This window comes from Seriola lalandi, unplaced genomic scaffold (assembly GCF_002814215.2).
Source record: "Seriola lalandi dorsalis isolate HSWRI2012SDOR001 ecotype SW California unplaced genomic scaffold, Sedor1 jcf7180002054424, whole genome shotgun sequence".
Lineage (NCBI taxonomy): Eukaryota > Metazoa > Chordata > Actinopteri > Carangiformes > Carangidae > Seriola > Seriola lalandi.
In genome coordinates this window covers 206831-222241 of record NW_019524977.1, presented here as the reverse complement: position 1 = coordinate 222241, position 15411 = coordinate 206831, and the positions used below count along the sequence as shown (strand labels likewise).

Genomic DNA, 15411 nt, shown 5'->3' with positions numbered 1-15411 from the left:
CACACACACACACACACACACACACACACACACACACACAGACACACACACAATGGCACTGGGTGTGAATATCAAAATACTGTCCAGTGGTTAGTTTGTTCAGATCAGCTGGAGGTTAGGCTTTTATTGTGACACTGGTTATATACAGCTGTGGATGTACAGGAAGTGACCTCTGACCTCAGCCCAGCTCCTCCTGCTGAGTCATCTGCAATCAAACAACTTCCTGCTCCTGATGTCAGACATAGCTCTGCTGTTACGACTTCCTCTCAACGGTGTTACCTACAATTAGGTCCCCCGCCTGTTTGACGATCTGGGGTTCATGTAAATATGACCCCCCCCCCCCGAGTGACGACATCTCATTTCACTGATATTATAAATTTCACACTTTAGTTCTGACAGAAACATCCAGCATCATCTCAGCCCCCCCTCTGTGGAACAGCGCCCCCCTGTGTGCTGAGCTGGAACTGAAGGTCACACACAGTCACTTATATAACTCATGAACACACTGTTTCAGAGCCTCCAACACACACACACACACACACACACACACACACACACACACACACACACACACACACACACACACACATACACAAACACACTCTCTCTCTCGCTCTCTCTCTCTCGGCGCTTGATTCCAGCTGATGTGCAAATATTTCTGTGAAATCAATCAATAATTCACTGATAAATAAAGCTGAATGTGAGCGGTACTTTGGTATCACAACCACCTGGGTCTGGAGCTGTGGACCGAGGGGGGGTGGGGGGGTGGGGGGGGGTTGATTATTAAACTTCCTGTTTCTGATCAGTGAAAAACTTAAACCAGTAGCTTCAACAACTTTCTTCATGTTTGACCCCCAATACAACGATCTGACTGATCAGAGTCAAACTGATCAATCAGATTGATCAGAGTCAAACTGAGTGACATCATCATCACACTGTTAAAAAAAGATTCACTCAGTGCAATAAGCAGAGTTCAAGTTAAGGAACATGGGTTAACAAGTCGGGGGGGGGGGGGAAGGACTGAAGCATATTCATGTCTGCACAGTGTGAATGAAGCTGGAGCTAGTTTAGCTTTAGTTTTAAACTTCAGACCTGCAACGATCACTCTGTTAATCAATTATATAATGATTATTATTATAAAAAAAATAAAACAATAATAAAAAAATAATAATTAATGTAATCTACTATATATAATCTATAATCTGCATAATTAATTAAATATTTGTGTCAGTGTTTGTGGCTCCAGATGAACAAATGTAAAGATCTGAATCTGGTTTGTTTAATATGTGTTATATGTAAATGTGTTCCTGCATCACGCTGCAGGTCAGCTGACTGAAGAAGAAGGAGCTGAACTTTGTGCTCATGGGAAGATAAAGATGAAGATATTCTACATTCATTTAAACAGATGTTAGATTGTTTCAGTGGGTGTCTTTTAGGCCCCGCCCACAGCAGCTGCTAGTGTACCTGTGCTCCTGCTGCTGAATCTACTGCAGGTAACACTGACTGTGCATGACAACTTCACCCCCTCTCTGGTGTGGGGCAGCTAAGCCAACTGCCTCCTGGTTCCCGCCTCTTATTCACTGTACAGACATGAGAGTGGTATCAATCAATCAATCAATCAATCAATCAATCAATCAAGTGAATGATCATATTTCCCAGAATGCCTCACTGTGAGGTCTGGTTGGCACTGAATCAACATTTGAACTGGACTGATGCTGGTTTTCTCCCCCGCTGATTCTTATCTCCCTCTTCTCCCACATCGACAAAGTGCAGAGGTCAAAGCTGCTTGTTGCTCGTGATCTAGAGGGTGCAGCTTTGAAGCTGTTGAAGTTACAGGAATGATGATGATGATGAAGAGGCTGATGATGAAGGTGTGTTTGCTGATGAACACTGTTGGCTTGTCCCTCTCTGCTCAGCTGATCACTGATCATGATTGCAGCTCGTCACTGTTTCTTTTTAAAAAAAGGTTTTTTCATGAGTCCGTTTCCTCGAAGGCGTCGTGGCATCCTCAGACGCCGTTGGCACAAAGAACTGATACATGGCTCCAGGTCGAGAAGCTGAGGACGTTCATCTCCACCTGCTCTGCAGCATCAAGCTCACCTGCCTGAGTTCAATGTGACTGTGGCAGTAACAGAACAGAGACACCGGGGGGCGCTCTGTCCTGAGTCCAGCCCTAAAGGTCCAGAGCGTCTCTGCCTCCTCTCTGTCTACACGCCGGCCTCCAGGAGCGCCTAATTCTCTGATTGGTCGGCTTTCCTCTCGGCGTCTGTCGTTCACAGAGTGGCTAGGATCCGAGAGAAGGAAATGACGACAGAGAGAGAGGTCTGTCCCACGCCGAGCACCAGAGCCTCCAGAGGAGCCATGTCCTTCCCCGCCACACGGTAAACCCCCGCCACCGCCGCACCTGAGGAAAAACAACACGTTACAGTCTGAAGACAAACACGCTAGAGTCATTAAAGAGAAATGTTAAGACGGTCATATCATCAGAGGAAGAGCTCAGATCCTTCACTTCAAAATGTGTCATGTGTTCCCTTCACTGTCATGAGGCTGTAGGAATGACAAAGTCACATCATCAATGATCGTCCTCGTAACCATGGAGACGACCAATACAAGGTTTAAAATGTCCAACATCAGCTCTGTAAATGTTTTTCATTCATCAGCTCGTCTGAGCACAAAGACAAACACAGTGACTTTTATCATCTGACCTCACTGCACTCACATAAATCCATCACTACATCTGTCTTCATTATGATTATTTTTCTTGTACAAACCCTGACTGCATCACTACGCCCTCAAAATACCATCACTTCTAAATCATGGTTTTAGATCCAGTCAAAAACATTATTATATTTCATTTTGTCAGTATCAGTCAAACAGAGCTGAAACTTCCTGAGATGTAGAAACAAAAGAGGAAGTCTGAAGTCTCTCTCTCTCCCTCCCTGTCGCCTCCTGTCTCTCTCTCTGTGAGTGGACACTGGACACTGTAGAGTCACTACAATAAGAATGAACAGAGACCAGAGGGGGGGGGGGAGGACTCACTGGTGATGACGCCTCCGCAGAGCGAGGCCAGGAACCCCACGCTGACCAGGACCAGGGTGATGAGGCGGCCTCTCTTGTGGCGCTGCAGCATCACCAACATGAGCAGCCCCACGGCCCCGTGGACGAAGAGGGAGGAGAATAGACACCACAGGAACACCCAGTACCACATCTCTGGGGGGGGGGGGGGGGGGGGCAGAGCAGAGGGTGTGTGATCATATGAAAACATTCAAACAGAAAACACTGAACAACGACAGTGACTGAACAGATGATTGAGATTCAGGAAGCAGCTCGTCACAGAGCTGGACATGAAGCAGCCGACAGTGTGTTTGTGTCTTTTCTACATCAGGAACCTCGACTGTAAAACTTCCATCAGTTCAGACTGAGCTGCTTCAACAAACAGCTTTACTGAAGCTGGACCGCATCAGAGTCAGCTGCATTCAAAACCTCTCTCCTCCTCCTCCTCCTCCTCCTCTTCCTCCTTTCTCTGTCTGTCTCAGCTTTGCATAAAGACCCCCCCCCCCCATCACACTTTGCCAGTGAGGGGCCTCGCTCTGAACCACTGGCAGCGTGGGAGCGAGGAGGAGGAGCCAGCTGGCCACCAGATTATTCCAGAAGAAAAGAGACGAGGACGGAGGACGTCCAGCTCGGATAAGATCGACCAATCAGAGCTCAGGAATGTTCTGTTTGGACCAAGTGGTATAAACAGGAAACGTGACATTGTTGTGTGGAGTAAACACCCGCAGACCTGATTCTATTACCAAGAGTTTCTCATGGCGGCCGCTCTGTGTCCATGTGAACAGAGACACAACAGCCTCTTGTCCTGCATCACTGAGCTCTGTGACATCACCACACGCCGTCCACCACTGCTGCTCGCCATCCAGCAGGAGAGGAGGGAGACGTCTCCGTCCGTCTGTGATGGGACATAAGAGTCAGAGTAGTGGAGGACAGTGGGCCTCCTGTCCTTGCTCCTCAGCATCATCGATGTTCAAACCTCCTAACGTCTGAGAGGAGGCGAGGAGACAGACACCTGCTGGAGGAGCTTCTGCCACGTTCACTCATAGTTCAGACCAGGGCTAAAAAAAAAAAGCCCAAAATTTGTGAAAAACATCCCTCATGGTTTCCCAGAGTCATTAACAGCTTCAAATGTTCTGTTTTTTCCATCCAACAGTTTACAGTTGTAGAACAGAGACAGTGTCACATTAGAGAAGCTGATATTCAGGATGTGTGTGTCAGTAGCTGCCGTCTCCTCTACAGGCTGCAACGTCTCATTTGGTAAATTTTCACCATGTTAGGCTTAGAACCCTGAGAAATCCCAGCCCGCTCCATCAGGAGCCCTCGTCCAGTCCCAGCCCGCTCCTTCAGGAGCCCTCGTCCAGTCCCAGCCCGCTCCATCAGGAGCCCTCGTCCAGTCCCAGCCCGCTCCATCAGGAGCCCTCGTCCAGTCCCGGCCCGCTCCATCAGGAGCCCTCGTCCAGTCCCAGCCCGCTCCTTCAGGAGCCCTCGTCCAGTCCCAGCCCGCTCCATCAGGAGCCTTCGTCCAGTCCTGGATGTGTGGCAGACCGGCATCTGTCACCAACTAAAGCCTGGATGGAGTTACATGCTCAACATGGGAGCCTGTCGAGCCACAGGAGGACATGTCCCAACATTTCATTTAAACAGTTTAGATTATCCAATAATTCACAAAAGAAGATGAAAATCCCAAAAAACTTCAGTGCATAAAAAAGTAACATTGCAACAATTGGTTGATTAATTGATTAGCTGACAGAAAATTAATCGTCAACTATTCTGATAATCTGATAATAATAGATTTAGCAGGAGCGATGAGTAATTAGTAATTTTTGAACAAATACGACAAACAGCTTCACCCGCGATGCTTTTCTTTGTCTCTCAGACTTTGTCACAGTTTAAGGTCTCGTCTACAAATGTCTCGATCTGCCAAACTGTAACAAGCATGTTTCATTATCTTTATTTAAAAGAAAAAACTGTTTTAGAAAATAATGTGCAGAGTAATCAGTGGTGAAAATCATTGTTAGTTACGGCCATAAGATAAACTAGTTAAAACCAGCACAATAGTTAAATACTACTTACACATCGATGCATTAGTATTAACAATATATTATTAGAATGTATAATAGACATTTTACTGATAGAGGAACAGGCTCTGACCTTAACAACCACTGAGAACTAACTGCCAGTAAAATCTGTGTTTGGTGGATAAATGCTGAATGTCACCTGCCACATTCAAATGATTTAATCAGAAGATTTCAGTGGCACTTCTCGATGGATTACCAGGCTGATGTAATGTGATCGAGCTTTAAATGAACAACTACAGGGAGAGAATTATCGGGGTGAAATGCTCCAGTCGAAACACTCGACTCCTGATTTACTCTGGCTCAGAGAAATGACTGATGATGATTTAGCAGATGTTGGAAGGTGGACATTTAATTTCAGGGTGGTCACAGCTCAGAGAGCTCACCTATAGGCTGAGAGATATGCTGTGTCATGTTCAGAGACACGAGCCAATACCGAGCGTGAGGTCTGTCCCAACATGGAGAGGGAGGGAGGGAGGGAGGGAGAGCTAGGATACGTCCGGCTGGTGGTGATAAAGACGGTCCAGTCTGGTCTTTGCACTGAACACTGCAGAGAATCCTGACAAAGGCGTTTCCACCTGGATCTGGACGATCAGCTGAATCTAATCAATTTGTCTATCTATCTTTTAATCAGTTTATAATTCCATATGTCCATCCACTAGCTTTTAGCTTATCTTTTCCCCAGCTGACACCGGGCAGGAGGCGGGTCCACCCTGCACAGGTCACAGCCTATCACAGGGCTTCATTCCACATGTGTCTCATATTATTTTTCACCATTAAACTGGTGACTAAGCTGTAGACACACTGACACATTATCACCTAATGAAGCTGATATGGCTGAACACATCCAGCCCACAGAGCAGCAGTACCATCAAGGTTCTGGTCACATGCTGAGTCCAACACTCCACCAGCCGGTGAGAGAATATCTGGTTCTTTAGCAGCTAAATGCTCGGCTATGTTCACCGGCTAGCTGCTAACTGTGTGCCTTGTTCTGCTGGCAGGTCGCAGGTAACGTGGGTTAATGAAGACACAGCTGTTGAGCAGTGATCGAAGCAAATGATCAAACTTCATTCCTTTACTCACCAACATCTGTCTCCAGAGGTGGAAACAAACATGTTTGTTTTGTCTGTATTTATACCACTTTTTTTCTTGTACTGAAGTTAGCATGCTAACCAGCTAGCCCAGTCCTGGTCTCGTCACTTTCCGAAACCGAGTCACTGTAGTGTCCGGTCTGCTCAGAGGACGTATTATAACGTCTTGTATTGTAAACACAACGATGGCTGAGGCGGCTGGTAGATAAACAGCTGTTAATGCTGTTTCATTGACCTGCATTGTGTCGGGTGGAGTTCACAATCACAACATGGCTATTTTACAAGCATAAGATCAAACCTGTATCTGTATGTTATATAACTGTGTAGATATGTTTGATGAACAGACCTACAGGAGAAACACAGTACGTCCATTTTCTGCCGATGAAACAAACTGCTGAAGTGAAACTTCCAAAACAGGAAGTCATCAGCTTCAGCACCTCTGGGCCGACGAGAGGTTAAAGGCTGATGTATCTTGAAGTTTACATCTGCTTCTGGACTCTACTGCTCTCACTGTTTGAAGCTCGCCCCTCACCCCCACCCTCCTGACCTTCCCTAATGTCCCAAGAGGTCGTTTTTCACCTGGCTGGTGAACTGTGGGGTTGGGGGGTGTCAAGTGGTGGTGTGTTTTGAAACCTGGGTGTCAGCTCCTCACAGCTCTTCACTCGCTGCTTCCGCAAACTTCTGCTCGCTCTGCAGCTTCCTGCTGAGTCAGCATCGCTAACCACCTCTGAGCTCGATGTGTTTCTCAACACAGGATGTCAGCTGCGTTTCATAAGATGGGTCTGAGCCAACTCAGCTGTGACCACATGTCCGCCTTCACTTCACTCTGCAGGCATTCAAGACTTTCTATAATCTGTATTTATACCACAGCGATCCTGTTTCTATAGACACCAGCTCTATTTTATCTGACCCTCTAAAATGACGACAGTGTTTTGAACAGATGGTGAGCAGCAGTTTTATTGTGAGGAAGTTCAGTCTGTCTGCAGAGGAAAGATAAAATTCTCACACACTCTTTTTTTGTTCCTAATTTATTTCAAATGGACTTGATTGTTTTGACTGTAACCCATTCTCCTCAAAGCTCAGACAGCTGCTCCCAAGAAAAGATCATCACCTTTATCTGAGAGAACATCTAGTTTACAGTTTACATGATCCGACACATCGTCCCGCTTCATCCCAAAATTAAAAAATAACTGAGAAGAATTCATTTTTTCATCGTTGATTTGACCAATCATAACCATGCCACATTCAAATAATCATAATATCATTTCACTTCATCACTACTCAGTTGCTTAAACTGTGGTAACCACCCAACCAGCCTATTATTATAATAATTACAATTATTGTCAATCATTTGCAATCACCTTCAAGATGTAGCAGTTAGCTCGTTAGCTGCGTGTGTGTTAGTGTTAGCTAACTTCAGTTTTACTCTGTGTAGTAGCGGCACATTTCTGTCTCAAAAAATACAATTAAATACATTATGGGTTCATGTGTAATTAGATTCTATAGATAACAGAAAACAGTGGATGTTGTAGCTTAAAGTCCATAAGAATACTCATAGAGGGTCCCTGTAATGAGTGTTGAAGTCTGGCAGTTAGTGACCAATCAACATCTCTTAATGCCCCCCCAATCAAAGCAGTGTAGAGCCTGGCCTGCAGTCACGTCCATTTTGATCAAAGCAAAAACAGGTATTTTCTCAGAGGGAAGCAACTCACTACTCTGTCATCGGGAGCAAGAATTGAATTTATTCTCAGTCACTAATATATGTATATAATATATATAATATTCACATTAAAGCTGGTATCAGCTGACCCTGCCATTCAGAACTCCCTTTAAAAAACCCGTGATTTTAACTCATCCTCAGTCTTTCAGAGTCCAGACAGTGAGTGGAGGATGCTGTCTCTGATTGCCCCTAGATTACTGGACTGCATGACAAAGGGAGGGGTACAGGGAGGGAGGGGGGCACGACACTTCATTTACTACACAGTGGAGGCATCTTCAGCAGCAGCATGATGAATGAGCCGATGGTGTGATTATTCTCATGTTATTCACTGACTCTGTGTCTGGACAGAGGAGTGGTTTTTCTGTTGTGGCCCGGCTGGCATCACCAGCACTGACTCCCGGGCCTGGAGGTGATACAGAGCCCCCCTCCCCTCCCCACCCCCTTCATGGGAGCAGCTCAGCTCACTCAGCATGTGAGCAGAAATATCACATACAGGTTTTTTCTGCTTTAAATGGACGAGTGAACAGCGACAGGCTTCACTCCTACAGCTGATGGAGCTGACTGTGTGAACATGAACGCGGCACATTCACGGCACCTTTCATTCCGCATACCTGTGAAGTGCTGCAGCGTCGTGCCCTGCACCCAAAGGCTCAGCACCTGCTGCACCGACAGATTCACGGAATAATCCCGGTTCGTTGTCATGTTTCCGCCGCCGCCGCTGCCGCCGCCGCCCGGGCTCGCGCCCCTCTTTATCGAATTGCTGTACTTGGCTCTAGACGAAGGCATGGAGGAGACCGGGGTGGCATGGGGATGTGAGGCGGCTCTCCCCGGCGCGGCTCGCCTCTACCGGTGCCTCTGCTTCGGCTTGACGTCCGTCTCCGCTCCGGGAAGGGAAGGGCCGCTGTCTGGTCGGTTCATCCTCGGTGGTGTCGGCGGCGGCTGAGTGGAGGCCATGACGGGGAGAGCGGCGGGAGCGCAGGCAGCAGACTCACTGTCGGCTCGTCCTACATCGGCTAGCAGCGCTACAGAAGCCTTAAAGGGCCAGTCCCTCCTCGGCGGAGGGTTACAGTTCACGTTGACACATCTTCAGATTGTGACGTCGCTCCATGAATGAGGAACAAAAGACAGGACAGCGGCGTTTACGCAGAAAATGTGCGTAGACGCTGAGATAGCGGCAGAATGAGCGACGTAATCACGACAGGGTTTAAATCAGATATGACTATCAGCTCACAGCTTTTTCACTCTGTCTGACAGGCTTCATTTTATTGTTGTACCGTGAACCAATGAGCTGCCTCTGAACCGGCGGTCAAAACAACGAGGTTGCTATGCGACGGACAAGAGCCATTAGGTGGCTATTAGCGCGGGTCGCGCCAGCTTTTCCAACAGCGTCGAAGTTGCTCAGCCAATCGGAGGAGAGGACCACAAACAGCCTCGAGTCAGTCAGAACTGAAGACCAACACCTGCACAAACACACGAGATATACAACAACATACACAAACCTCTCATGGATAATTATATATTTATTTTTTGTTCATTAAAAAATGTAATATAAATGACGTGCAAGACTACTACCGGGGCGTTGCCCATGACAACGGATGGGTGCAGCAGCTCTCCATGGTGCTGATTGGCTCTTGCCACGTCACCACAAAACGCCTGACATAATAATAAATAATATGACAGGGTGGATATGAGCAGGACACAAAGGAATACTAAGTCTTAGTGGCTGAAAATAAATAAGTAAATAAAAAAGTGATAAAACAGCAGACCTCTGTTCCCAGAGAAGCTACTGCTCCGTCAGCCCTGCATTAAGACGATCTGAGGACAGATGGAAGTTATTTTAAACAGTGTGAAGCTTCTTCTCACACAGCCGAGCGTCAGACAGAAATAATGATAATAAAGTTGGATGTGTGAAAGCAGGAAGGAAACCTGAGAGTGATGCAGACTCTGAATGTTCTGGAACATTTCTCTCTGGAGTGCAGTATTTTAAGAAGTGTCCCAGTTCAGATGATGAGGAAACGTCTGACATTTGACATCGTTTCAGTCTGTAGAGTTTTCTCTAAATGCAAAGGTGAACAGAGCTGGGTTTAATAGACTGACAGATCGGGAGGGAATTCATGCACATTCATGTTCAGTCAGTTAGCTGTTGTTGTTAGCAGGAGTATGATGCATCAGTAAGCTGCAGAGAGGGATGTAGTTACAGATTGTGGACACTTCACATTTTTATATGTAATATATACAGGTATGAAACAGCAGCCATTATCTTCCATTCATTTCTATTATAATATGTTGTTTTCATATTGTCCATCTATAAGTAACACCTTGATGGTACTTCTTCAAATTTGGCACAAACATTCACTAGGACTCAAGGATGAACTCATTAGATATTGGGGGTCAAAGGTCAAGGGCATGGTGACCTAACATAACACGGTTTTGGCCTTGTGAACGTGATCTCTCTGTAACGCCTTGAAGGAATTTCTTCAAATTTGGCAAAAATGTTCACCTGGAGTCAAGCTCAAACTAAGTAGATTTTGGTGGCTAAAGGTCAAAGGTCAATGTCAGGATGACTTCATAAAAACATGATTTTGGCCTTGTGAACTCAATATCATGAACTCCTCAGGGGAATCCCTTCAGATTTGGCACAATCGTTCACTTGGACTGATCTTCACTGTGTTGTAAGTTTATAGTTTATTTCAGAGGAATAAAAAATAATACATGCTGGTAAAGGTAGAAAATGCATTAAGATTTATAAAACAAATGGTTAATTGTGATGAATGTGATATTTGTAGTAAAAGGGATAAAACATACCAACCACTGATTCATTACACAACCATGTGCTTGTAAATGTAATGTTAGAAGTGTATAAATGATGTTTTATTTTTCACCTGTGTAGCCCATGTTCAGATTAATACACAGGGATACAACCTCCAGAAAGTATTACCAGAACACTTTCCCTCTTCCTCTGAAGCCGTCCTGTTACATCACTACTTTTTTTTTTAAAGATCCTCTTGTTTCTCTGCCCTGAGGGTCTGAAAGAGTCTGAGGAAAGAGTTCAAGTTCAAGTCTTTCCCTGCACATCGTGATTCAACAGTTACTCATAACTGATTCCCTCTGACCATAATCCCTCCACGGATGTAAAGAGGTATCACATGACAATGAGTAAGTCATTGAAAAACAACGATCATACTGTAATTCCTGCTTTGTATTTGAACTCCTGGAACTCCATGGATTAACATGTGTGATTGTCTATTAAACAGAAGAAGACAGAAGTGCTGCCTCACTGTGTAACACACTGACAGGCTGCTCTTTGGGGAACAGACAGACAGTGTTTGGTTTGTAAAGCAAATGACAACCTTTGTTTTGGGAAGAAACTCAACTTTTCAAACTAAATCCAGCTCCACTGGAGAACAGCTGTGTCCATCGTGACAGAACTACTTCACAGAGAAACTGCCAGGATCCACCTGATCCAGAGAGAGAACCATGCATCTGCATCAGGGTTCACATCTGTCTGAACTACAGCTGCACAATTAATCCAAATATGGACATCTCAGTATGGTCAGGTTCAAAATCCAAATCACACGAGCTGCAGTTTTTTTGACAACGGTAAAATGTGTGATATTGTTGTTCATTGTTAGCATTAGCATTGTTAGCATCATCAGTATTGTGGTGCTAGAGATGCCCTGACCTACAAATCACATTCTCCAGACGTAAAGGAACATGACCAACAAAAATCACATCATCATTTAAAAAAAATTTCTGTGAAAATGTAAAAATGATCATTCACACTGAAATCACAATATGATTTTTTTGCATATCGAGTCTGTACTGTTCAGAGTTGAGATCACTGTGTTAAGATCATTTGAAATGGACTTGTCAACTCTAAATGACTGGCAGTGAATAACATTCATTGAGACTGGGAAGTATTCTGTGGTTTGACCTTAATCTGACTTTAAATATCAGTTTATGTTTTAATAAGCAATATTAAAACAATGCCCCACCAGTGTGATTAGAACCTAACATTTAAAATCATAGAAGTGATTCAGTGATGCAGAAATCATATTCAAGGAGTCAAAGAGCAGAGTGATCTTCACAATTAAAAAATAATAAGATGTGTTTATAACTTATACTTAATTATTGAGGTATATTCAGTAGATGTTATGGGGTTTTTGATCATATTACATAGTCTTCATCAACAGATGGAGTTTGCATAGTTCTGTAGAAATGTAGGTTCAAATGAAATGAGAGGACAATCAACTCTGCATGACTCTTTTAGGCATTTTAGATATTTTATTTCTAGATTCTGTTGCTATTCTTATTTTATTTCTTTATTATATTTTCTCACATCAACATCACAAGTCAGACTTTAACCTCTGAAGCCACTTTGTTGTTTTACTTTTATACCAAAGGGAAAAATGAATTCTCAGTGTAACTGGCAGGGAGTCGTTCTCTGGTTGTGGAGGGTCAGCTGGGTAAAATGAACCATGCTGAGGGAGGTGGAGCTCCATGGGTGGAGGAGATGAAGGAGCAGACACATCAATGGTCATTGCAGGAGGATTAAAGACTCCTTTGACTCTCACAGTTCCTGCATCTTTAAATTGATGTGAACCGTCTCCACTCATGGAACATTTACTAATAACCACAGATACAGACTGAGGATGATTCCAACAGTGTTTACTGGAGGAGGAGGTTCTCAACAAAAAAGGTTATTAACATATCAAGTGCAGATTTAATGAAGCACAGGCTGAAAGCTAAAATAAAGGTCAAGCAAGAATTAGGTCAGATACATAATGAATAGTCTGAATAAAGCAGCAGACAGATTAAAATGTCATGTAAAATGTCTCTGCTCTGAAATATTATGCAGCTGGAGAAGTGCTGCTTTCATCAGTGTGATGATTCCTACAGTCGGCCAGTAGGTGGAGCCCTTCACACAGGTAACGTCTCATTACCTGTAGTTTTCCACCACACTGCTTGTTTCCTCTCCAACATCTCGTCCATGTTTGGATCTAAAAAACAAAATAACAGAAGGTTAGTGAAGCTCATTGACGTTGTCTTATTTTAGTATATGACTCCTGACTCTCTGCTTGTCTTTATCTCCCAGTTTCACAGAACAGAAGCTTCTCCACATCTATCACTCAGTGTTTTTCAACTGACAGTGTTTCTGAAAAGAGAGAAACTACAAAGGACACGTGAATCCCCCTTTTTACATGTGAGACAAATGTTTTTGTCTCACATGGGGATTTTTCTGGGGTAAACTGAGCCGTCACTGTATCCTGGACAGATTCATTGTGCTCGCCCACAGAGTCAGCCTGAGGTTCTGTATGGACCGGCAGCATTTTGGACCTTTTATCTTAGGTTTTTTTTTTTTTGATCTCATGTATATTGAGCCTATTGTGTTCATGTTTGCCTCTCCGTAACTGAATCTGGAAGGTGAGATGGCTCCCGCCTTGAACTCTTTCGGCCCTCCCCCAGGCAGGTGGCCTTCACTCAGGTGAGTCATCAGCAGCCCCCTCATCCTCTAACACCCCTGTGACAGTGAGGACGTTAACTGGAACCAACAGGCTGTGATGAGTCAAGCTGCTGCCACACCATCGCACCTGCAGACGTCCTCCAGCTGTTTGTTTCTTCTGTTTTAATTTGCAGAAATAAGTTTAATGAAAACTTTACTCAAAATACTTCAGTTGTCACACACACAAAAACTGTCTTTTAAAAATCTATAATGTCTGTTCTTGAATTATGATGACAGAGTAAAGTTAAAAATCCAGCAGCTGATTCTTTGGTGCAGCGTTGGTTCACAAAAGTCAAACAGAGTTCATGAGTCTTTGTACTGAGAACAAGGAGCTCCCAGAGGATCAGGAGCAGGTTATTGTAGCTCACCTTTGATGGCTCTCTACAGGCAGGTGTTCACAATCACAGTTTAAACAGCGACTCTGTTTGAAGTGGCACGAGGGAGTGAATGAGGGTTTGATCTCTCTTGGCTCCACATGAAAATAGCTGCACCTGAGAGACCCGGCACTTGACCACAACCAACAGCTACACCTGCATCTGCCAGAATCTGCCCCCAGGAAACACCTCACTTCATCCTGTTTATTTTCCTTTATCAGATAAAGCTTCTTACTCCTATCTTTAACCCTCTGAGGTCCAAGGGTATTTTCTCCATTATTTCTTAAATTCACCTTTTAAAAGTTTACATATAACATAAGGCCCGAGTGTTTAAATCACAGTTTTCAGAACCATCTCAGCTCTTTCTATAATGACGTTACTTTGTGACTCTGCACTGTGCAACAAGATCATTTGGCCCAAATGCTGAAAATGCTGTTTTTGAAATTCTCCAAATCTCTAGTAATAACAAACCTCTACTGATGTGAAGTGAACTGTGTTAACTAAAGTCTTAGGTTCATAAAAAATTGAGCAATATATGATTGAAACAGTAGATAAATGTATAATAAATGCTTAAAATGACATTTTGTAATGTCGAAGTTTCATCTGTGAGTCAGCTCTAACCACATTTAACCACGCCTTCCAGCTCCTGTTTGACTCAGGTACAATCTAACAAGAATAGGAAACTGAAAGTGGAGAGTCCACAGATTTTAACAACATATACATCATAATACTAAGCTGTATTGTCACAAACATATTAACAGAAACATCTGTCGAACTCAAAAGGTTAAAGAAAACACCCCCCCCTCCTCTGAGATACTTATGTTTTCTGTTTCTATCCTGGAAATCACAATGACACAAATGATTAACAGCTCAGTATTAGAGGAGGTCATTAGTTTCAGTGGTAGAATCAGGGTTTATGTGATTAGAGGGACCTTGTCTCTTTGAAGTGTGATATCAAACATCATGTTGACTGACCGCTGTTGAACTGTGGGAAACCCAGACTGAGATCCATGTTGCTTCAGGCAATTCAAGTGCGATGAAAGACGAGCAAACCTCTGCCACCGGCTACAAATGTTTAGCTAAAGCTGAAAACACGAGCAGCGGGTGAGTCATGACAAAGAGGACGAGCCGCTTCATGTTCCTGAACGTGGGAGGACCTGGTCTCTCAGTGAGGAAACTTTCCCTCAGGGCACATACTCTCTGTTTTGGTCAGTGTCAGAAACACAAAGTTAATCTTCATTGGGTTTTTACTGCAGAGGAAATACAACACCAAAGTTATAGTAAGTTACAAACACAGCTCACCTTCTACAGGAGCCAAACTGAACATTTAAACAAGATAATGAGTAAATACGGCTTGGTTACATTCAGATATGGAGTCAAACATCCCATACCGGCTGAGCTGAAGAAGCTGTTCCGTGGATGCAGACCCGGGGCTAAGCTAAAGGCTAGGAGATGGAGATATAAGCCTTTTCTACCATAGATCCTCATGGGAAATGTCAACTCCCTGGCTAACAAGTGTGATGAACTTGAGGCACCTGTGAAGAACCAGCAAGCATATCGTGAGTGTAGTCTCATGTGTTTCATGGAGACCTGG

At 44.2% G+C, this 15411-nt stretch overlaps 1 protein-coding gene across 1 annotated transcript; it reads right to left on the bottom strand.

Moving 5' to 3' along the window:
* Positions 1-109: 109 nt before the first annotated feature.
* Positions 110-9109, bottom strand: tmem170b (transmembrane protein 170B). Its single transcript, XM_023410368.2, has 3 exons — positions 8552-9109; positions 3040-3210; positions 110-2404 (listed from the first exon to the last, which is right to left on the bottom strand). The coding sequence occupies exons 1-3, from the start codon at positions 8724-8726 to the stop codon at positions 2274-2276; spliced, it is 477 nt and encodes a 158-aa protein (XP_023266136.1). The 5' UTR covers positions 8727-9109; the 3' UTR covers positions 110-2273.
* Positions 9110-15411: the final 6302 nt, after the last annotated feature.